This window comes from Erythrolamprus reginae, chromosome 1 (genome assembly GCF_031021105.1).
Source record: "Erythrolamprus reginae isolate rEryReg1 chromosome 1, rEryReg1.hap1, whole genome shotgun sequence".
Taxonomy (NCBI): domain Eukaryota; kingdom Metazoa; phylum Chordata; class Lepidosauria; order Squamata; family Dipsadidae; genus Erythrolamprus; species Erythrolamprus reginae.
Genome location: NC_091950.1, coordinates 136,265,661 through 136,290,085, shown reverse-complemented (window position 1 = coordinate 136,290,085; position 24,425 = coordinate 136,265,661). Strand labels below are relative to the sequence as shown.

Genomic DNA, 24,425 nt, shown 5'->3' with positions numbered 1-24,425 from the left:
ATTTTTTAGAGGTGATTTGTGATTGTCTGCTTCCAAGGGCTGTAAAGAAATGATTGGCCCAACATCACCCAGTTGTGTCTAAAATGGGGACTAGAACGACTGATCTCCACATTTCTAGCCTATAGCTGAAATACCAGATGCTGCACATCAATCTCAAACCCCAGTATCCCCCCCCCCAATAAACTGCTCCCACTAACCATAACCCTAAGGAGAAAGATCTTGGATAATTCAAATGTTTGATTAAAGGAATCAGATCACTGTTGACACAAGCAAGAATTTTGATTTTTGTACTAAGCAAGGGGATACTTTCCAACTTCATGTTCTTTATTTGAACATTTCTTGCTATCTTGATCAGCCTACTGCCTATAAACTACATTGTTATATCTTGTGCTGATACATTTGAATGTATCTTCATAGAACAAGTTGAACAGCCAAAAAGATAAGAAACAGGACAAAGAGACAATAATCTGGAGATAACCCAGGCAATTCTGGGAGTGCTGAGAAAAGAAGAAAATCATCAATTGATTTTGCATTATTATTGTCCTCCTACAAAAGTCTCAGAGCTGGACAGCAATGATCGTTATAATTTGTATAACAAAAACCTACCACTTACACTGTGGCACAATGGTTAGAATGCAGTACTGCAGCCTATATCTGCTGACTGCTGTCTGCCTGCAATTTGGCCATTCAAATCTCACCACCGGCTCAAGGATGACTCAGCCTTCCATCCTTCTGAGGTGGGTAAAATGAGGATCCAAATTGTTGAGGACAATATGCTGATTGTGTAAACCACTTGGAGAGGGTTGTAAAGAACTGTAAAGTGGTATATAGGTCTAAGTGCTACTGCTAGTGATAGACAACTGAAAAATTGGCTGTCACTCCATATATAATTATTTTCTTGTAGTTCACAATTTGCTGTCTTAAACGTCGTTTTGTGATTATAATCAGTTAAACTGTCCTATAACTACTAGTAGTCATCTCTCTAAACCAAGGATGTCAAACTTGCGTTGTCACATCATCAAGTGACGTACCGTGACTTTTTTCCCATCCGCTAAACTGAGGTGGGCATGGCCAGTGCATGATGCATCTGGCCCGTGGGCCACGGGTTTTGAACTCCACTGCTCTAAACATTTCTTTACATAGAAAAAAACCCGATCTTGGTCAATATTACATCTATTGTTAGTCCAAAATTGTATCTATAATGGCATCAAAGTAGAAGAGTTATGGGGAAATTTAAAAGAGGACTTAAGGTGATGTCCTGGCAGAAACTATTTAACCAACCTATGCCTTTAGTATCAGTTTACTGCAATTAGGATTACTTTATCTATAAAGCAACAATATATAATCTTCAGAAAATAAACTTGTATTAGAGGGCTGTTTTGGGGTGATTGGTCTTCAAGGAAGCAATGCAATTTTCAGTTGAAACTTCTATTTGCTACTCTATCTGGCAACAGCACAAAGAATACTTTACATTAGCCATTATGTGCAGGTTTCCTGAACTAAACTTATTCCTGGCAAATTTATGCACATATGTTTTGTGGAGCTCTCTCATGCTTAAAATATATGAGAGATCCATAAAACATATGTGCATAAACAATAATGACTGAAGAGTTTCATAGCAAGAGCTGCATGTACAACAATGCACAATTTATAGTCTCCTGCATGCTAATTTTCTGCCAGGAATGTAGAGAATTACATTCCTGCTTCTGGCTTAACATCTTCCAGGGTGCAGTTCAATAAATTGTATGCAATTTATTCTAGCACAGCAAACAGAAAAATTCAAGCAATCTACACATACACCCATGGGAAAAATTATAGAATATAAATCATTAACAATTAAAATATGAATAGTTCTATGCTGATAGGGAAAGATTAACAAATGTTTCAGAGAATGTGGAAATCTGAAGATTTGCATGAACTTCCTTTGAAATCTTGGTCAAGATATAACACCATGGGATTGCCAGTAGCTCTTCATAAAAACTTATAAAAGGGCAAATTGCTAATGCCTTTTCCATACTGATTCACTTACCTTATCAGTGGGAGCTAATTTGGCTAGGTTTTAGGCAGGTTGTATGTCAGCAACAGATGATTCTAGATTGTATGTTCTATGACAAAGTATGGAATGAATTCTTCTGAGTACATCCTTATGAATCATTAACTACTGCAACTGCCCTTTCCAAAAGTTGATTGTCCAGTCCATACATTCTCTCCCAAAGTAGTTTTTTTTAATTGACTGATCTATTCAAATAACTAATAATGATTTATTGCAAAAAACTAAATGATTCATTACACAAGAAAAATTCTGCAGCTAACAGAAGTTCACGCCACGGTCTAGAATTGCAAAGCTCTTTCCATAGGAGTTTGTTCCATTGTGATAATTTCCCTTTATTCCTTCTATGAGTGATGTTTTTTTAAATTTCTAGCACTTAAGTCTACTTCTCCTGTACTGTCAAATGTATCCCCCTTGTTGCTTCATGGGCTTGGGACTTCTTTCTACAGTAGTTCTATAATTAAATCAATAATTTCAATTTGACTGTTAGAACCTATTTTAAAGTCAAATATAGACTTGCTTCACATAATGTATATTGCTTGATAACAAATGAACTCTGTGGGGTAGTTTTCTGTAATAAATTGTTTCATTTTTGGTATAAATCTTTGTTACAGGTTAACCAATAATACCCAATGCACGCAGATCCTTCAAAACCAGGATTAATTCATATTCAGTAAAATATAATTAACTGGCTTGGGGTGTAATTGAAAGCTACAGTTTCATTGAAAGTGGAAGTAATTCATGAAAGCACAGTATATACTGTAGTTTAAGAATGGGGAAAGTAGGTTGCAAAAACTATAGATAGTGAGCAAGGTAGCAATTACAGACAAATGAATAAGAGGCTCTTTTAAATAAATTGCCCAGTTGCTGTGGCCTAGAGGTGGAGCACTTGCGTCACACTCAGGATGTTGCGAGTTCGATCCTAGGTAGAGGCAGATGTATGTAAGGGTCTCCTGCTTGGGCAGGAGGTTTGACTAGATGATCTGCAAGGTTCCTTCCAACTCTGCTAATCTGTATCTAAATAGGTCAAGGATAGGATATCTGTAGCATTTCAAAAGTGTCTATAGCTGTAATGCTACCCAGACCACAGAAGAAATGTTAAGAGTTACAGTTCCTCAATTTCTGGAAGCCAATAAGCTTGTATGCAAAACATACAGTTACCTACAAATTTTTGGAGATCAAACTGTGTATGGGTGTAGCAAAAAAACCCCCAAATGTTATCATTTCTTGGATGATGGATCTTGGATTATGGAGTCCTAATGGACAATTACTTAAATATGAGCCAACAATATGCTGAAAGCTGCCAAAAAAAGCCAACCCAGTTCTAGGCTGAATAAACAGAGGGATAGAATCAAGATCACGTGAAGTGTTAATACCACTTTATAAGGCCTTGGTAAGGCCACACTTGGAATACTGCATCCAGTTTTGGTTGCCACAATGTAAAAAAAAGATGTTGAGACTCTAGAAAGAGTGCAAAGAAGAGACTGGGGACTGAAGGCTAAAACATATAAAAAACAATTGCAGGAACTGGATATGTTTAGTCTTGTGAAAAGCAGGACTAGGGGTAACATGTCAGCAGTGTTCCAATATTTCAGAATTGCCTCGAAGAGGGAGTTAAACTATTCTCCAAAGCATCTGACAGTAGAACAAGAAGCAATGGATGAAAACTAATCAAGGAGAGAAGCAACTTGGAAGTACAGGGATACCTCGTTTTACGAACCCCTCGTCATACAAACTTTTTGAGATACGAACCCGGGGTTTAAGATTTCTTTGCCTCGTCTTAAAAACCCTTTCCGTCTTACGAACCTGAGCCCGGGTTCGTGGGCTCTCTTACTGCACATGCGCTCTTACTGCCTTGTAACTGCCCTCAATGGGATTTTCCATTTGTTTCCGCACCCGCTGGGATTCCCCGCCTCCCGACTGCCAGCCGAAGCGCCTGGTCCAGATGCCCCCCTTCCTCATCCATCTGCACGGCAGGAGGCGAAGCGCTGGAGGGGGGGTGCCAGGCCGGCCCTTCTGCGCCCCCAGCCAAAAACACAAAGCCTCACCGCCGCCGAAGGAGACTTAAGCCTCCCGGTCCTCCCTGCCCCCAGTCCTGCCCCTCGTCCATGGCCCGCAGAAGCTGCCTCCCGAGCCCTCTTGGCTGGCGGAAGGCGAAGTGCTGGGGTGGGGGGTGCCAGGCCGGCCTTCCTGCCTCCACCCCCAGCCAAAAACACAAAGCCTCACTGCCACCGCAGTCGCTGAAGGAGGCTTAAGCCTCCCGGTCCTCCTCGCCCGTGGCCGGCAGAACTGTCTCCCGAGTGCTCTTGCCCAGTGGGAGGTGAAGCGCTGTGGTGGGAGGTGTCAGGCTGGCCCTCCTGCCCCCCCCCCCAGCCAAAAACCCAAAACCTCACCGCCGCCGCAGGAGGCTTAAGTCTCCCGGTCCTCCCAATCCCTCACCCGTGGCTGGCAGAACTGCCTCCTGAGCGCTCTTGCCCGGCGGGAGGCGAAGCGTTGGGGTGAGGGGTGTCAGGCCGGCCCTCCTGCCTCCCCCCTCCAGTCAAAACCCCAAAGCCTCACCACCACTGCAGGAGGTTTAAGCCTCCCGGTCCTCCCCGCCCCTTGCCCGTGGCTGGCAGAACTACCTCCTGAGCGCTCTTGCCCAGTCGGGAAGGACTGGGAGGCTCAAGCCTCCTTCAGTGGCAAGGTCCCAGCTTCCGGGTTTCTGAGTTTTGGGCTTGCACACATTATTCGCTTTTACATTGATTCTTATGGGAAACATTGTTTCGTCTTACGAACTTTTCACCTTACGAACCTCACCCCGGAACCAATTAAATTCGTAAGACAAGATATTACTGTAAGGAGAAATTTCCTGACAGTTAGAACAATTAATCCGTAGAAAACAGCTTGTCTTCAGAAGTTGTGAATGATCCAACACTGGAAGTTTTAAAGAAGAGATTAGATAACCATTTGTCTGAAGTGGTGTAGGGGATTGGTCTAGAAGACCTCTAAGGTCCCTTTTAACTCTGTTATTTTATTCTATTATTTCTATTTCTATTACTGTATTTCTATTTCTATTTCTAATTTTTCTATTTCTATTCATTTTTCATCACTGTTCTTGTTGTAAGAGAAATTCCCAAATTGTGCACAAGGAAAAATAAATTCAGGTCAACCATTCCCCCAGCAGAAGACCACTGAAGTGTGGATATCTCAAATGATTGGACTGTACTGTAATATAAAATTATCCATGGCAAACATTAGCTTTCTTCTGATCTAAAAATACATTCAAGTCTTATTTCTTATTCTTTCACAAGATGCATTCTTCAGTTCAAGAGTATGCTCTGTTAATTATCATTCAAAGAATAATTACTTTATTATCTTAAGTTAGTTGATTTAAGTTTTCTGCTTTATAATAAGCAGTTGACATATATAATCAAATCTCATTTAAAAAAAACAAGGAAAGTTATCTCTACCTGCTGTGCTATTAAATACAAAGGTGGGTATTCTAATTGACAGGCCATTTGGCACATAGGCTTTCCCCCAGCACCTTTAAAACAATTAATCGGTAATGGAGGACATTTTCTTACTTGTGAGAGATGATTGTGGGAGGCAGCTGTTTGTGATCACCAGCCAGGATACACTTCCTAACCATCAGCATTGGGATCCAACAGCTTGCTTCAAGAGCTTGAGCACATTCATCAATCACCACAAGATCAAAGTGGTTCTCGGGAAGAAGCTTCAATGGACCATCAGAAGAAGCACCTAATTAAAAACAAGAAAAAAAACTACACTGAGCCTTTCAGCCCTGCAAAAATGGAAAAGGACTTAGTTGTTTTAAAAAGATTGTGTCTTCTGATTCCTTTGTGCTTTCTGGGTGTGGTTGTTTGCCTGAATATGTTTCATTGCTTGAGTAGGTAATTTTATCTAAACAGGCAATGAAACAATTTTATCTAAACAGGCAATGAAACATTTGCAAGCAAACAACAGGAGGGCACCAAGGACTCCATGGATGGACACACACACGCATATTTTCATATTCCTCCTGTATTGGATTGTGTCATTACAGTGTTCCCTCGCTTTTCACGGGGGATACGTTCCGAGACCACCCGCGAAAATCGAATTTCCGCGAAGTAGAGATGCGGAAGTAAATACACTATTTTTGGCTATGAACAGTATCACAAACCTTCCCTTAACACGTTAAACCCCTAAATTGCAATTTTCCATTCCCTTAGCAACCATTTAGATTATTACTTACCATGTTTATTTATTAAAGTTTATTAAAAAAAATATTTATTAAAAGCAGATGAAAGTTTGGTGATGACATATGACGTCATCGGGTGGGAAAAACCGTGGTATAGGGAAAAAACCCGCAAAGTATTTTTTAATTAATATTTTTGAAAAACCGTGGTATAGACTTTTCGTGAAGTTCGAACCCGCGAAAATCGAGGGAACACTGTATTGCCATTCTTCAAGTTGTATGATTTTCAATTACATGCAAGTGAAGTTTCCTATGAAGTTCTCAATTTTGCTTTCCACCAGATAATTCTTCTACTGAATAATAGTAGACATACAGTAACTAAGTTAGAGTGGATGTATCACCTCCTTGAATGCTAAGCAGAGTTAGGTTTAGTTAACAGCTGGATAAGAGACCACCAGCATATCCCAGAGTTACAGACTTAGTTTAGGAAGTCATAAAAATCCCAGAAGACAGCTGTGGCAGACTGTTGCCAGGAAAAGAATACAGACATGGTCATGCCATTTGCAGCTTCCTCATAAAAGTCTATCATTTTATTCACAATTGTTTATTTGCTATAAGAAATCTATCTGTCAGAAAAAGGGGCAAAAGTAAGAACTGGCAGATTTACGTTTGAAATGAAAATAGATTGATTTGCAAGCCTATAATGAAAGAGCTGCCCATTTTATATCTCTGGAAGGACTTAGAGCTGCAGTGTGCCCATAACCTTTACCCTTTTGTTGAGCTTGGCAGAACATTCTGTGGACCCAACAGCAGGCCAATCTATATGAATCGTCCATGTCCACAATAGGAAAATAAGACACGAATGGGAAGTCCAGAAGGAGGACCTGAGTGCAACAGCATCCTCCTGCTCTTTTTCCCCACCAACTAATATCCAGAAATATATTGCTTTTGTGTAGTTTTCTTGGCAATGGCATGGAAGCAGCCTGCCCATTAAACGGGTTGAAAACAAGGATGCCATCAATGAAGTTGCCTAACAATAAAATCACCATAAATCATAGCGCCACATGGTCATGTAATAGCTGAAAACATAATTTACAAGCGGGGAAAATGAAATATTGGAAAGAACATGTTTATTCTTCGGCTTTTGCTTCCTCGGCTTCCTAGACTTACGATCACATTCCAGTCTCAGAAAGGGATGCTCAAAATGATTTCAACTTATGGAATACATAGAAAAGAACAAAAATGAAGACTTTGAACAAAATAAAAATTACAGTTCTCAAAATAATACATTAGCAGGAGTGAGATAAAAATAATTGTTGTGGTTGGCTCTGGCCCAGCTCCTGCCCCAAGGAATGTGGAGATGGATGCAGGGGAAACATCAACATGTCATAGGCCTGTTTTATTGCCGACAGCGTCAGGTAGTGCAGTTTCCTCAGACGAAGAAGAAGGTGGGAGTGACTTGGAAGAGGGGGGCTTGGCCCACAGCCCAGGAAGCCAATCTCCATTATCTTCGGTCGATTCGGATGCGGAAGTCTTGGACCCATGCAGGCGCAGAGTTATGCATAGAAGAGACCAATTGAGGACATGTTACAGAAGATAAGAGAGGCCACCTGTGTTTGCGTGGGGCTCTAGTAATTAGAGCTGCTGATACAAATAGCAGCGTGTTGGTTTGGCCGTTGTGGAAGATTATCTGATCGCAGTTCTTCAGGACCGTGCTTTGCTGTTTTCCGGACTTTGTTTGTTGATTTTTCATGCCTTTGAAACCAAAGCAGAGCAAAGTGTGTGTGTCTCACTTCGTTGGAAGAAGGAGGGCTGTGACGTTTCTTCACAGCTGCTAGCTAAGTACTTAAGGACTGATTAAGGGAATTGTACAGCCTACAAGGTTGTTTTGGGACGAGTGCTCTTTGCAATACAAAGTGGGTGCTTTGTTTCTTTTGAATTTTGTGATAAAGAACATTGTTTTGAATTTTCAAACATGTGTGTGTCTGAAATTTGTACCCTTGAATTTTCGGGAGGCTCATACCAGAAGAGCCCGGCAGAACAAATAATAATAGCAGGAATGAGATAAAAATGTCAAGGGAGATTTGGAACTGATCAAGCTTTGGTTTTAGAAGTGTCCCATCTTGTTTCTTCTCTTTGCCTGACTAGCTAGGCTGGAAAGAAGTAAGGATATGTGAATGAGTGCAGCCTTTAAGGCAGAAAGTAAACAGTAAAAGCTACAAATCTGCATTTGTGTCTAGATATCTGAGTTTTTGGATGAAGGACAAGTAATACTTGAGCTGTCGTAACATTCTTTATATAGCCCTCAGGGGCTGTACACACACAGCAGTTTGAAAGGTAAGAAAAATACTTAAAAGAATAATCAGTCATATGGGTCTGAGTTTTGAGTTAGAGGTAAAATTATGCCAGGCCTAGTTTATTCTAGTTTAACCATACTTGGAAAATCCTAGTGTATTGAACTCAGTTAATTAAAAGTCAGTTCTGTACCTTGGGTAAAAGCAATTAAGTTTGCCTGCTGAGCACTGCAATAAAGTGACAAGATTGGGTTGCACCAAATAACCTTGCAGAAGAGAGAAGGTAACAATGATTTCTACCTTTAGTTATAAAAACTGGGTAATTGCTACAAGGGGAACATGCTTCTAAAAAGGGGGGGACTGGTGAGTAGAGAAAGAATCTACTGCAGAGAAATGGATAATTCAACACTGTAAATCTTCATTCTTGTCTGATGTCTATGCCACTGATTTCAAACCAATTCATTTTCAGAAAATATGTAACTGTATATGTACATATGCAGAGTTTATGCTTATAAAGGAAACAAAAAAGCTGACTATAAACACATATACACACAGAGAGAGAGAGAGAGAGAGAGAGAGAGAGAGAGAGAGAGAGAGAGAGAGAGAGATAGACATGCATGAACAAATGGAAAGGTGCTGAGTAATCTATTCCCAAGTGTCTTTTAACAAGTAAAACAATTTTGCCTTTTGCCTTTAAAACTATAATGTCTGAAATTTTGCTTCTCACAACCAGTGCAAACCTGGTTTCTATGAGAAAAGCTAAAGGAAAAAGGATTTCTATGCTTCTTGTAATAGCCCCACATTTTCAGAAACATGTTATTATTTCAAAACTTTGATGGTGGACCTAGCAATTCAAAACCACCTAAATCAACTACCAAAAAGTTCTTAGTGTTATTTCAACAGTGGTCAGTAGAAAAGGTTATTCTCAAGTCATCTGAATGGATAGTCATGGCAATTAAAATCCACAGAAAACAGTGGACATGGTTGGAGATCTATCACTTGAGGATAATTCCTTTTCCTGGGCTGACTGTGAGGGTGTGGACAATGCATGTTGATATTGTTGTGAGTGGTCCATGCTGGCTCAGCTGGTCACGGATTTCAAGGACCAGGAGACAGATGAGTACTGGCATTGCAGGCCAGTGTTCTTGTCACCCGAGTCGAAGAGTGAAAGTGAAGGAGAGTTGGCGACTGGGGAACCACCAGAGACTGTAGAACCCCCAATTATGTTATTGTCTGATTCAGAGGATGATGGGGACTTTGAGGATCAGGATCCCATTAGAAGGATAAGGAGGAAGAGATCGAGACATGAATATCTCACAGGAATGGGTTATTGGCATTAAATAGTTCTATAAATAGCCGCTCCGAATCTTCAGAGAAGGGCAGCATACAAATCTAATTAATAATGATAATAGTAATAATAATAATAATAATAATAACTATTATTACTATTATTACTATTATTATTATTATTACTATTATTATTATTACTATTATTACTATTATTATTACTATTATTACTATTATTACTATTATTATTATTATGAGACATTTGGCCACACCTTGGCAGTATATAAGGACAGGCTGATGGGAAAGGAGGTGTGGCAAACAACGCCCCCCTCCATAGGAGGAAGGTACCTCAGAGCCGAGAGATTTCTTCTGCTTCCATGGACTTAGATTCCTGCCTGTTGCATGAGCTGTTTAAACTCTCTGGATTGTGAGTGTAGTTAAAACCAAAGACACATCCTTAGTGGAGATTTATGACTCTATTTGGCTGGCATCCCCCACTTTCCTTATCTCCCCCCAAACTACGGCCCGCGGGCCACATGCGGCCTGCTGAGGGCATTTATCCGGCCCACGGGTGAGTGACAGGAGCACAGATGCATCTGCATCCTGTGCTCCTGGCCACTATTCCCTCTAGGAAGGAGGCCAGCATGACATTCCTTGCATTAACCCTTGTATTGCAGAAATTGTGTTACCAATAGACTTTGCCTATGGGTACTTTTGAAACAACGTGTGTGTGTTTCTTGATTTCTGATCATTGATCCGGCTGGACAAAACAGATATTTACCACACTAATTGCAGAGATGGTATCTGCCTCTATGGAAGTGAATAATACTTTGTATGATGTATGCTGTCCCTCTGCAAATGAATATGGACTTTTTAAAAGGACATCACTTAGGATAGGAGGAACAGAATAAGACTGAACAACCTCGTCATCAGGCCTCAGCATCTTTCCAGAAATAAATGAAATTGACAAAGGAGTCAGTATGATTTTATGCTGTCTATAGATTGTTGACTAAAGTACTGTATTTCTTTTAAATAACATTCAGAGCTTGTCCACAATTCTCTGGTATAAGACATTTCAGAGAAGGGAAATATAATTTTCAGTAAGAAATTGGAACGGATATTGTGTTCATAAATCAACTTTGTACAATAGACATTTTAATGTGTATTCTTTACACAAAATTATCTGCAAGGTTTCCTGAAAATTATCCTTATGGGATTGGAAACAGTTCCCTAAGCATAAATAATTGCAATCTGGTTGATTCCTCTCCAAGAGGTTGTGCACATGGAAACAAAAATAAATTCCCTCCTTTGCTGGTTCAAGGGCTTAATTATTCCTATAAATAATGCATAAATTCCTTTCCTTCATTAAATGGAACGAGAAAATGGCAGGCAATGCTTTGTAAAATGTGAACAGCAGTTCACATTTTACAAAGTCTGCTGTTCAAATTCACATAGTGTTGGTTAGTTATCAAATCCCCCAGTCACAGAATAAAATTTGATCAAAAGAAAAAGATAAATTGGGCAGCAAGACTGGAGACCCAGTTTTGCCTAGTGGTTAGGACTCCAGGCTAGAAAGTAGGAGACCATGTGTTCAAGTATCATCTTAGCCATGAAAGCCAGCTGATTGACTTTAAGCCAGTCACTCTCTCTTGCAGCCCAACCGACCTCACAGGGTTGTTGTTGGGGAAAATATAGGATGAGTAAGATGCCTTGAGCTAGTGGTATGTATGTATGTATGTATGTATGTATGTATGTATGTATGTATGAACGAATGCATGAATGAATGAATGCATGAATGAATGAATGCATGAATGAATGAATGCATGAATGAATGAATGAATGAAACAAACAAACAAACAAACAAACAAACAAACAAACAAACAAACCAATGCATGGTGTAACAGTTCCAAGATATACTATGCAATCTGGTGGTTCCCATTTAAGTAGAATACAGTTACAAATGGAACAGTTGGAACAATTAGATCAATAATAATCAAATTAATCATTCTATTAAACCTTATCAGCAAATCTATTAAAATTATCCTAACCTGTGTTCGTAGCAAGAATAACATGAGCTTTTTGCAAGGTTTCAGACATAGCCATTTCTTCTCGTTCCTTTAGCTCCTTTCTCAGTATTTTAATTTCATTATAAAAATGTTTTCTCTCTCCTTTGTCTTGGGTCTTCCTGGTTTTCATCTGCATAAGAGAGACAATGATCTCAGCACAGCACATATTTAGTAGTCAAGATATTTGTAAACAGCAGCAGGATTTCTGTGATAAAATGCTATTGCAACATCACAAATGCTTTTTGGGAGGACCTTCTCCAATCTGACTCTGTCAATTTGGGATAATGGGAGTTGTAGTTTAGTATAAACATATGGCCACTGATGCAGTTGATAACAGTACTCATTAACCTCTTGATATTTTTAAATGTATACCTGCTTTTCTGCTTATATAAATATTCAAAGCAGCTTACAATAATAAAAAAACACTACTGTATAATTAATTCTGCATAGTAAAAATCAACATGAAAATCAGTTATCATTGAAAGCAATTAACAATCAAAAGTCAAAACTGAACGAGGGGATTATTTGCCTTATTTTCCTAAATAAGGGAAGAACGGGAGCCAAATATTGTGATCTCAGCAGAGATTTAGAATGTGTGGCCTTTCCTAGGCAGCATTCTGGTGAGTTGGAGTCCACACATCTGAAAATTGCTGGAATTAAAACCATCCAGATAGCCCTCACTTAACAACCCACAATTGAGACTGGAGTCCTGGTGACTGAGCAAAGTGGATATTAAGGAAGAAACCCACCTGGGTCTTTCACTCAATAATAGTGATCCCAGCACTCCTGCTGCGGTCATTAAATGATCTTATGGGGTGAAGCAAATGGGGACTCCTGTATAGGGTTTGTATGCTTGCTTGGCTCAAGCAGGCCATTCTTTGGGTCCCTTTTATTTTATTTATTTATTATTTATTTATTAGATTTGCATGCCGCCCCTCTCCGTAGACTCTCGGTGGCTAACAACAATAATAAAAAACAGCATATAACAAATCTAATATTTAAAATAACTAAAAACCCTCATTAAAAACCAAACATACACACAAACATACCATGCATAAATTGTATGGGTCTAGGGGGAAGGAATATCTCAATTCCCCCATTCCTGATGACAGAGGTGGGTTTTAAGGAGCTTACAAAGGGCGAGGAGGGTGGGGGCAATTCTGATCACTGGGGGGAGCTGGTTCCAGAGGGCCGTGGCCGCCACAGGGAAGGCTTTTCCCCTGGGTCCCGCCAAACGACATTGTTTAGTTGATGGAACCTGGAGAAGGCCCACTCTGTGGGACCTAACTGGTCGCTGGGATTCATGAGGCAGAAGGCGGTCCCGGAGATATTCTGGTCCGATGCCATGAAGGGTTTTATAGGTCATAACCAACACTTTGAATTGTGACCGGAAACTGATCGGCAACCAATGCAGACTGCAGAGTGTTGGTGTAACATGGGCATATTTAGGGAAGCCCATGATTGCTCTCGCAGCTGCATTCTGCACGATCTGAAGTTTCCGAACACTTCTCAAAGGTAGCCCCATGTAGAGTCTTCGGAGAGGGGCGGCATACAAAATCTAAATAAACTAAACTAGAGAGTGTTACAGTAGTCGAGCCTCAAGGTGGTGAGGGCATGAGTGACTGTGAGCAGTGACTCCCGGTCCAGATAGGGCCGCAATTGGTGCACCAGGCAAACCTGGGCAAGCGCCCCCCTCGCCACAGCTGAAAGATGTTACTCTAATGTGAGCTGTGGATTGAGGAGGACGCCCAAGTTGTGGACCCTCTCTGAGGGGGTCAATGATTTCCCCCCCCAGGGTGATGGACGGACAGATGGAATTGTCCCTGGGAGGCAAAACCCACAGCCACTCCGTCTTATCAGGGTTGAGTTTGAGTCTGTTGACACCCATCCAGACCCGAACAGCCTCCAGGCACCGGCACATCATATCCACTGCTTCATTGACTGGACATGGGGTGGAGATGTACAACTGGATATCATCTGCATACTGATGAGATGCAAAAGTTTCCACAGTCTGTTGAACTATCTTGCCTTGTATGTAATGAGTCTCTCTCATATATTACATTTCACCTTTTAAGATGCATTACTGAAATAAATGAACTTTTGCACAATATTCTAATTTTTTGAGTTTTACCTGTATAGGCTCATTTCTGAAACTAGAACTGCCTCACCTGTGGCAGTATGACCGCCTTCAAAAGAGCCTCTTTTGCCATATGGTCAAGTTCATTGTGTTATCTCAAATAGTTAAAACCATGATAATCCAGAGGGATTCAAAATTTCACATCTTAAATTATGTACAGTAGGCAACCAGTAGAAAATTTACCCCACACAGCGATCCTATACTTTGCACTAGTTTCTTTTCTGAACAATTTAAGTATGGGGCAAAACAAAAAGGGTTGGAGGAGAAAAATAATCCGTTTTCAGAGACAAGGTGAAAAGTGAAAGGGATAATTTTTTAGAATACAAAGGAGTTGTTTTTTAAAGAGACGTCACTAAAATGCTAGTCCTTTGCTCTACGGAGAGGGGCGGCATACAAATCTAATTAATAATAATAATAATAATAATAATAATAATAATAATAATAATAATAATTCCTTTTAGTTTAAAGCAGTGGTTCTCAACCTGGGGGTTGGGACCCCTTTGGGGGTCGAACGACCATTTCACAGGGGTCGGCTAAGACCATGAAAAAGACAAATTTCCCATGGTGTTAAGAACTAAAGCTTCTATTCTGTCGCCTTGGAACATATTTTTACAATCTGACCAATCAGGCGTTTACAGTGGGGGTGTCCCTCTGACTCTCCTACAATCAGCTTAAACCTCTGTTGGGAGAATTGGGGCTAGACTTGTGGTTGGGGGTCACCACAACATGAGGAACTGTATTAAGGGGTCGCGGCATTAGAAAGGTTGAGAACCACTGGTTTAAAATGATCTTCTGTTTCTTACAAAACTGCACAAATGAAACTTGCTACCCCATGAGGTATCATCACTATAGGGAGAACTAAGGGAGGACTTGAGATCACTGCCCTTGTTCTCCAATCAGAGTTTTTTTATAGTTTCTGTGTATAAATTATAGATCCCTTATACTCCTTTGAATAATTAATTTTGGCCCAATCAAGAAATTTATTGAAAATGACTTCAAGGATCCTAGAAATGGTGACTGTGATGCAAAGGCAGCTGACTTTCCATTTAGTGCAAACCAATCAATCCTTCAACTATACCTTTCATTCTTCATCCTTACAAGTTCTCTAGGGACATAGTACAGCTAGAATATATTGCATGCCTCTACAGAAGTTTGTAGCTGAGTTATCCTTGGTGAAGAGATTACTTTCAAAATTCCCCAAACCTCATCTTTTATTAAAATCAAATTTCTAGCTCTGAAAAGGACAAAGCAACCCATAAAAATAACATTAAACTTTACAGAAAATCTTAAGTTGAACTGTATTAAAAAGTGCCACTGAAAACACTCATAGTGCTGAGCACAGCAGAATTTAAAAGATAACAAACAAGCCACTTAACATTTTCTCCTTTCAACCCTCACATAAATGCCTTTTTTGCCTGCTTTGCAGGTAGTCCTTGACATGATTATACATTTAACAATGATTTGAAGTCATGATGATACTGAAAAAAAGTGATCGTTCCTCACATTTATGACAGTCACAGTATCCCCTTGATTATGTGTTCAAATTTAGGCTCTTGGCAACCAGTAAGTATTTACAATAGTTGTAGTGTCCTGGGGCCATGTGATCGCCATTTGTGACCTTCCCAGGGGGCTTCCAACAAGCAAAGTCAATAGGAAAAGCTGAATTTACTTAACAACCACGGTGATTGTCCCAAAGGTGCTTTTTCAAGAGGCAATTGGGACTTTCTGGTTTTTTAAAAAAACAAACAAATCAGAAAAATATTCAGGAGAGAAAGGCAGAGAAATAACTGAGTGAGGAATCTCAATTTGATCTTAACAGTGCTGGAAAACTTGGAAAAAAGAAAATGGAAAGAAAAGATTGGATCCTAAAGAATCCTGAATATTCTACAGAATACAAGTTGTCCTCCACTTACGACCCCAAAATTTATGTTGCTAAGTGAAAAATTTGTTAAGTAAATTTCTCCTATTTTACAACTTTTCTTGCCACATTTGTTAAATGCAGTTGCTAAATTAGTAACATGGTTATTATTTTTTATTTATTTATTTTATTTATTATTAGAGTTGAAAGGGACCTTGCAGGTCATCAAGACCAACCCCCTGCTCAAACAGGAAACCCTACACCGCCCCAACCAGATGGCAGTCCAATTTTCTTTTGAATGTGTCCAGTGATGGGGCGTTCACAACCCCTGCTGGCAGGCTGTTCCACTGGTTGACCGCTCACACCGTCAGAAAGTGCTTCCTTATTTCCAGGTTGAATCTCTCGTTGGTCAGTTTCAATCAGTTGCTCCTGGTCTGGTCTTCAAGTGCCCTGGAAAATAGTGTGACCCTCTCCTCTCTGTGGCAAACCCTCAGATATCTGTTTATTGCTATCATGTCCCCTCTGGCCCTCCTTTTTTGCTAAAACTATCCACGCGCAGTTCCAGCAACCTCTCTTCGTATGTCTTGGTTTCCAGTCCCTTTATCATTTTAGTTGCTCTTTTCTGTACTTTCTCTAGAATTTCAATGTACTTTTTGTAGTGGGGTGACCAAAATTGAATGCAGTACTCTAGGTGTGGTCTGACTAGGGCATTATAGAGGGGTATTAATAGCTCCTTAGTCTTAGAGTGTATCCCCCTATTGATGCAGCTTAAGATTGTGTTGGCTTTTTAAGCCGCAGCCGCACATTGCTGGCTCATATTTAGCTGGTTATCCACCAAAACTCCAAGATCTTTCTCATAGCTGCTGCTGTTAAGTGTGGTTTCTCCCAATTTGTATGCGTCTCTTAGGTTTTTGTTACCTAGATGTAAGATTTTGCTTTTTTCAACATTAAATTTCATTTTGTTATTTTGAGCCCACAGTACTAATCTATTTTAAGATTAAGTGAATCTGAGTTCTCCACTGACTTTGCTTGTCACAAGGTTGCAAAATGACCCCTGAAATCTGCAACCGTCATAAATATGAGTCAGTTATCATATCTGAATGTCAATCGCATGACTACTGGAATGCTGCAACGGTCATAAGTGTGAAAAATGGTCATAAGTCACGATTTTCAATGCCGTTGTAGCTTTGAATGGTCATTCAATGAACTGTTGCAAGTCAAGGATTACCTGTATCACGTTACATCAAAGTCAATTCCAAAGCTTATATACCTGCTGAGGTTTGGTTCAATTTCAAGAAGGCATACATTCAATAATTTCTGCATAGCACTGTGCTTATTCCAAGAATATAATGTCACAAAGAACATTATAGATTTATAGTGTATAGATTTATAGCCACAATTTATTTTACAGATTATTTCAAAGAATGGCTGTAAAAATTTAATACAAAAACTTACAAATGCCTGATCAATATCCTTCCTGATATCTGCTACAATCTGGGCATTATCTCCACGCAATAGGACGGCATCCAGTGAATGGTGCTGTATGGACCCCAGGAGACGAGCTGGGCGACCCAGACGTAGGATCCGCACCTTATGATCAGACAGCCTTTCCACCAAGTTATCGACTGCAATGTTAGAGGGAGCACAACAGAGAACCTAGAAAGAAAAAGAAAAATCTCTTTAAACAGTATTAATTTGCTTCACTAAAATAGCTACAGTCTTACACAGGTTTACAGTTTACAGAAACACTATAAGTATCAATGTCAAAAGAAAAAGAAAGGAGGTTATTTTATAAGTGCCAGGAAAAGAGATTACTCTCAAGTCAATGCTGGATCAGGATTTGTCTTGGAGTTTGAAGGACTTTATTATCTGCCAGACTTCTGAGCTAAAAGGAACAATACGAATTCCAAGGATTAAACTAGATCAAGGACAAAAGTTACTTTGAGATACCAGTCCCAGCCAAACTAAACTTCTAACCTGCTAAGGATCTTTCACTTTGATGTGCCTGATAGTACCCTTTAATTCCAAAGCTTCATTTCTACACCTCACTGAACCTCAGAAGATCCAGGAACTCCTCTGAGCAGAAACACTTGTGCTTTAGCCAAGAACATATAGAGAGAGATTAGAAGAGAAAACAAACGTTTTTTAGAAATACAGGTAGCCTGGATGAATTTGTAACATATCCAAGGTTTTTCTCTAGCTTCCAAGTGGAAATAAGAATATTGTCCATCTCAAAGAATCCAAACTTTAAGATAAACATGTATTCATGATATAAAATTATGTATCTTTCTGCTGAAATTTGGAATGGAGAATCAGAGCTCATATGATTCCCATAGCCAATCTTGGGTACTGCCAAATTGCCATTTTCTAAAATCTTCCAAGGTTTATATTATATCCAAATTCCCATACTCCTAATTTTTTTCTAAATGTATTCTGAGCACAAATGTATAGATTTTAAAATACCTCTGCCACCAACCCAAAATTATCTGTTTCTGTGTTAAGGTTTAGTTTTTATACTAATATTATCCTTATCCTTCCATTATTTCTTTTCCTAGTGTTGTTGTATCTTATATATGGGAGAGGGGATTACTTTATTCAGGTTATTTACCCAGAGGTCCAGTTTATTATGAACAATTAAAACTTGATTTAACAATAACATTTTGTGAACAGAAAGGACTGGGAATCGTAGTTTAATACACACAAAACACTTCCTCTGAGCATAATAATATTACCATACTATAGTTTATTTTTCTATAAGGGCTATCAATTATTGTTTCAATTCCTTTTCCTTTATTTTATCTCTTTGTAAAATTTATTTTATCTCTTTGTTAAAGCCTTCCCTCTTTCCAAAACCTTATAGACACTTTGTCAATTAATCTTTTACTTAAATTATATTAGAGTATCAACCTACTGTTCTATTATAACATACTTCCCTTTTAAGCATCCTCATATTTTTATACAGTAATAAATGCATCATTATTGCACACAGCATTATTTCAAGCATTCACATACAATTCCACACAACCCTATGTACAAGCTTTTCACCAGTTCAAGCACTGTTTACCCCCAACATTAGAGCACTTAATAATGGACAATACAATCAAGTATTGACTACATTCAAATATGAGGCATCTGGCCAGCAGTTTAAGGTCACAAAGCCCATTTCTCCTTCTATTTCTCTCTCTCTCTCTCTCTCTCTCTCTCTCACACACACACACACACACACACACACACACACACATACACTCCTACTCTGCAGGTCTTATACATATGCCATTTCTTGCACATGCCTTCAGAAATCGTGGGTACTCCATCACTGGATGGTTTTAAGAAGAGACTAGATGGTCCCTTATCTGAAATGGTATAGGTCGGAGTGTCAAACTCACGATGACACGTTGTTGTCATGTGACGTACCACAACCTTCCCCCCTTTGCTAAAACATTGGTGGCGTGGCCAGTATGTGACACATCTGGCCTGTCGGCTACGAGTTTGTCAGCCCTGGTATAGGTTCTCCTGCTTTAGCAGGGGGTGGACTCCAAGGTCCCTTCCAGCTCTATTCTATTCTGAATTCTAACACTCTGAGAAAAGCATGATTACCATCTGTATGTATTGTGGCCGTTTCCAATTCATCTGCCATACTGAACTTAAAACACTGAGAAGGTGCTACAAGCATGAAAGAGGCTGAAGGTTTATTAAGAACTGTAGACAATACTATTCACTTAGTCAGCTACTTCCCACCTCTGGCTTTAACCAAAGCTGAAATGTGCATCATTTTGAATGGTAAGGTTCACCTTCCATTCTTGCCTCAGAATAGCACAAAGAGTCTCAGAGACCTAGGTTTTTGAGCTAAATCATTCTGACCTGGAAATAGGCATCTCCTCAAAAAATGTACCCATTCACTCACTTTCAAGCCTTGCTCCACAGCTTGGAGTATTATCTCCACCACAGTTGTGGTCTTGCCAGTTCCAGGTGGTCCATGGATGATAGCAAGTTCCTTCTGTGCCAATGAAAAGCAAACAGCCTCCTTCTGAGAGGCATCCAGGGATTCATTGTAGAACTTCAAACACTCTGTAAGCAGGAGGGACATTTGTTTGGATCAAAGTCTCACCAAGAACATTTGCAAAAAAGCAAGTACAGTACAAATAAGAAGAGGCTGTTTTTGGACACTGGCCAGATTCTCAGCAAAGGAAGCATCCTGATAATTACTGAGAGCAATTTTAAGCCCCCCACTGAGGCCTGGCATATGGCAAGAAAGTTTCTGTTTTACTGCAAATATTTTCAGTCTTTGAAAGAATAACAGAAGATTAACGTTCTTTAACAGCCTTTTGCCTTTAACTGTTCCACCATACAGAATTATATTCTTATTAGGAAATTCTTTGACAAAATAGACACCTTTCTTTCCAAAAGTACAAATATTATAAACAATATGCTGAGCCAAAACACTAATTATAGCTTTGAATACTAACGTGTAGTCAGATGAGCTTTCACAGAACAACTGTGAATAATTAATTAGAAAGTGAAGTGAGAAGAGCAAGAAGCACTACCTTGAAATGGCTAGCAGACTTCCCTTTCAGAAAGGGAAGTACTAAAGAAGATTATGGATTGTGCTGAAATGAATAGGCTTAATATGAAAATTAAAGATAAAGAAGATTCGGAATTTTATAAAATCTGGGAGTAATTTTAATGAAATGGATTGAAAATAAAAATAAATAAAGCAAATAATTATTTTGAAAGTAATGTAGAGGAATTAGAGATATGATTGTAGAAACCCAGTTCACAAAAAGAGAAAGGGAGGCAGCATTAGATTTGTAACACATACTTAGAGGAGTTTAAGATTTAAGAACATGAAGGTTAGAAGGTTAGAATTGGAGAAAATGTGTGTAATCTTTTTTCTTCCTATTTTTCCCTCTTCTTTTAAACTAAGACTAGTTTCTTTTAAATAATATTATTTTTCTTGCAGACATTTTTAAAATTTTTATTAGTTAAGCTGTTAGATGGAGTAAATATTGTTGAAATGAATTAAGGATGTTTTATTAATTTTCTATATAAGAAGATTTTTTAAGTATATGGTTAGGCATTGATGATATATGTGTTCTTATCCAAGAGTGTTAAGCATTGATGGTATATGTGTTTTCATTTATGTATGTTTTTAAGTGGGAGAAAAAAAAATACCCAACAGAAGTGGCCAACAGACAATGGTAGCTGCTGGAAGGATGCAAGGAACATACTCTTTAGTCATTTGGAAACTGCTCCTCTCCCCCCCCCCCGGGTGAGAGGGGGGGCAGTCCTAGTTAGAACAACGGAGCTAACAGGTATGAACATCAACTTTTGTCTTGTTTTCTTGAAACCTCATGCTTTGAGTACTGTGCAAACTTTAAAATACAGTAACTACATAAATGTCTATAACTTTATTTTTTTAATTCAGGACCATCCTTTTTCCCCCTTGATGATAGTTGCAGGGGAGGGAGTAGAACTGTCAATTTACATCCTGTGTAACATTTTACTTCTGCTTCAAGTATGCAACCCCAACTGGAATTGGGAAAAAACTTTCAAGATCCTCACTTTTGTAAAAAAAAAAAAATGTTTTCCTTTGGGTGTATCTCAGGAATGGATATTATGCCAATGTTGATATTATTGTTGCCATTATCATCAATACACCATGATTATTATTACTGTCCACCTCCTCCTCTTCATCCCACCAACTTTTCAATTGCAAAGATGAGGAGGCATTTAAGCTTGTTTGATATCATTATTGCAAGAAGAAGCAGAAGAACATTTATTCATCCAAATCCGGAGGAAATCAACTAAAATATAAACAGCTATTTTATATATAGGGGAGCAGTTGGTAAGTAGGAGTTGTTGTCATCATCGTTAGTTTGGCAAATGCTCTTGGAATAGGCATTTTTAATTTCGGACTGGTAAGAGACACTAAATGGCCAATTTAATTCTTCTCTAGCTATAGGAGCTGGCACATCAAAAGGGGCAGCAATGCCACTTTGCTGGATCAGGTTGCCAAAAACTTTTGCATTCTGAATGGCAAGAAAAGAATTCTCTCTCCAAATTTGCTGCTACTAAGATGCCCGATTGGAATGATTTTCCTGCAAGAAATAGAGAGTTGCTAGCATTATAGTTTTACCATAAAACTGCTTCTCAGGCAGATTTTATTAAAATAATGCAAATAGCAAGTTTGTTTTAAAATCCCAAAAGCAAATTACAGATGTTTGTAAAATCATAGTAACAGCAAGTTTTGTAATGACTGGTAAAGAATATGTCAAAAAATTATCATCTAATTCTTTTTTATAGATTATCCAAACCAGGGGTCCCCAACTCTCCCTGTCTATGGACCGCTACTGATTTGAGGCCCATTGGGAACTGGGCTGTACAAATGGCAGGCAAGCATGCAAATTATTTATTATTTATTTAAAATAATTTAAAAGGGGGGGCGTTTGCCCAGGTTCGCCTGGTGCACCAGTTGCGACCCTATTTGGATCGGGAGTCACTGCTCACAGTCACTCATGCCCTCATCACCTCGAGGCTCGACTACTGTAACGCTCTCTACATGGGGCTACCTTTGAAAAGTGTTCGGAAACTTCAGATCGTGCAGAATGCAGCTGCGAGAGCAATCATGGGCTTTCCCAAATATGCCCATGTCACACCAACACTCCGCAGTCTGCATTGGTTGCCGATCAGTTTCCAGTCACAATTCAAAGTGTTGGTTATGATCTACAAAGCCCTTCATGGCATCGGACCAGGTTATCTCCGGGACCGCCTTCTGCCGCACGAATCCCAGCGACCAATTAGGTCCCACAGAGTTGGCCTTCTCCGGGTCCCGTCAACTAAACAATGTCGTTTGGCGGGACCCAGGGGAAGAGCCTTCTCTGTGGCGGCCCCGGCCCTCTGGAACCAACTCCCCCCCGAGATTAGAATAGCTCCCACCCTTCTTGCCTTTCGCAAGCTTCTTAAAACCCACCTGTGTCGTCAGGCATGGGGGAATTAAGATATTCTTTCCCCCTCGGCTTCCACAATTTATGTATGGTACGTTTGTATGTATGATTGGTTTTTAAAATAAGGGTTTTTAGTTTTTAGTATTGGATTGTCGCACGTTGTTTTTATTACTGTTGTTAGCCGCCCCGAGTCTACGGAGAGGGGCGGCATACAAATCCAATAAAATGAAAATGAATGAAATATTTATAGCAAAGCTATCCCTTCCCCCGCCACTGCTTTCAGTTCACGGAACTGGAAAGGTTGAGGACTGCTGATCCAAGCAGCATCTCATTTTAAGCTTTTTTGCTATACAGTATTTTATATTGTTTTTATTGTTAAAAAATATCACATGTACAATCAAAATGTCTTTTAAGGCCTAAAAATAAGAACGTTTAAGTAAATCCTCTTTCCACGTATAAAATCAACCTTTAAAAATTGTTGTGAACAACTGGAACACATTAAACTTTCAATTATTTTAACATGAGCTGTAGAGACTTCTTTTTTAAAAAAAAACATACTTTAGTGCATTTTCCATTTACCATACTTACATTCCACTTCTTGCTGATGAATAAGGCAATATTGCCGCCCTTAGCAAAACAGTACAAATGAAAAATTCCAGCTCTTGTGACAGCATGAATGAGCTCTGGTTTGTTAGTCGTGACTAAGCTACACCTTCAAAAGCCAAAAGTCCTATACATCGCGAATGCTAAAGAAGCTTTTGGCTCCACTTGGCATTTTAGACTGCATTCTAAGTTATTCACAAGATCAGATTCATTTATCAGCTGACAAATGCAGAATGAGGGAAGGCATGTTAGGCAAGCTGATAAGGTACCTATTTGCCAAGGTGCATAAATAATCATTAGAGAAAATTATAATTCATTCGGTATTTTTCTGCAGAACAGATTCAAGAACAGGACAGTGCATTTATGATGCAGGTGAGAAATATGGGATAATTTTAGTAAAAAGACAGAAGCTTTTTTACCACATTAAGTTACCTGAAAATTTAATTCATGGAACAAATTCCGCATTCATTCACAGCAATGATTTTGCCCCCCGTATTTAGACTTCTTATTTTTCACAATTCACTATAAGTATAAGCAATTTATAAAATGCTATTTTTATGTTCTCTCAAGGAAAGACTGCAAGTATTAGGGAAAACAGAAAAAGAAGCAGTATTTACTGTCAACCTCAAAATATATCATGATTTATGGCAAGTTGGTTTGGGCTTTTTCTGCATACTCTTCTTTTGGATTTTATTACTTGAATGCTACAAGTATTTAAGAAAGTGGACCTGGTTGTTTTGCTATGGGGCTGAAATTCAGTTACTTCTGAGTGAAACCAAGTGCACCTGCACACAGCTATCAAAAAACATAATGCTGTAGAAAGTCATGTATTGTATGTACACATTTATTTGGGTGTAAGCTTCAGAAAACTGTCTTCAGACAGTTTCAAAATTTGTTGTTTCTTTTATGACCCATCCCTTCTAAGAATGTAGGAATTGCTGTACAGGACCAAAGAGTTGCTTAGCCCTGCATCTGCTCTTGCTACAAACATGGTGGAAGGTCTTAAGCA

The 24,425-nt window shown here is 39.2% G+C and overlaps 1 protein-coding gene across 1 annotated transcript in view; it reads right to left on the bottom strand.

Moving 5' to 3' along the window:
- IGHMBP2 (immunoglobulin mu DNA binding protein 2) overlaps positions 1 to 24,425 on the bottom strand; it is an 84,198-nt gene that overhangs the window by 40,554 nt on the left and 19,219 nt on the right. Inside the window, exons 5-8 of the mRNA XM_070766083.1 lie at positions 19,774 to 19,937; positions 17,325 to 17,525; positions 11,857 to 12,004; positions 5,617 to 5,791 (exon numbers count right to left, since the gene is read on the bottom strand). Coding sequence (XP_070622184.1) covers positions 5,617 to 5,791; positions 11,857 to 12,004; positions 17,325 to 17,525; positions 19,774 to 19,937 — 688 coding nt within the window. The remainder of the gene's footprint in view (positions 1 to 5,616; positions 5,792 to 11,856; positions 12,005 to 17,324; positions 17,526 to 19,773; positions 19,938 to 24,425) is intronic.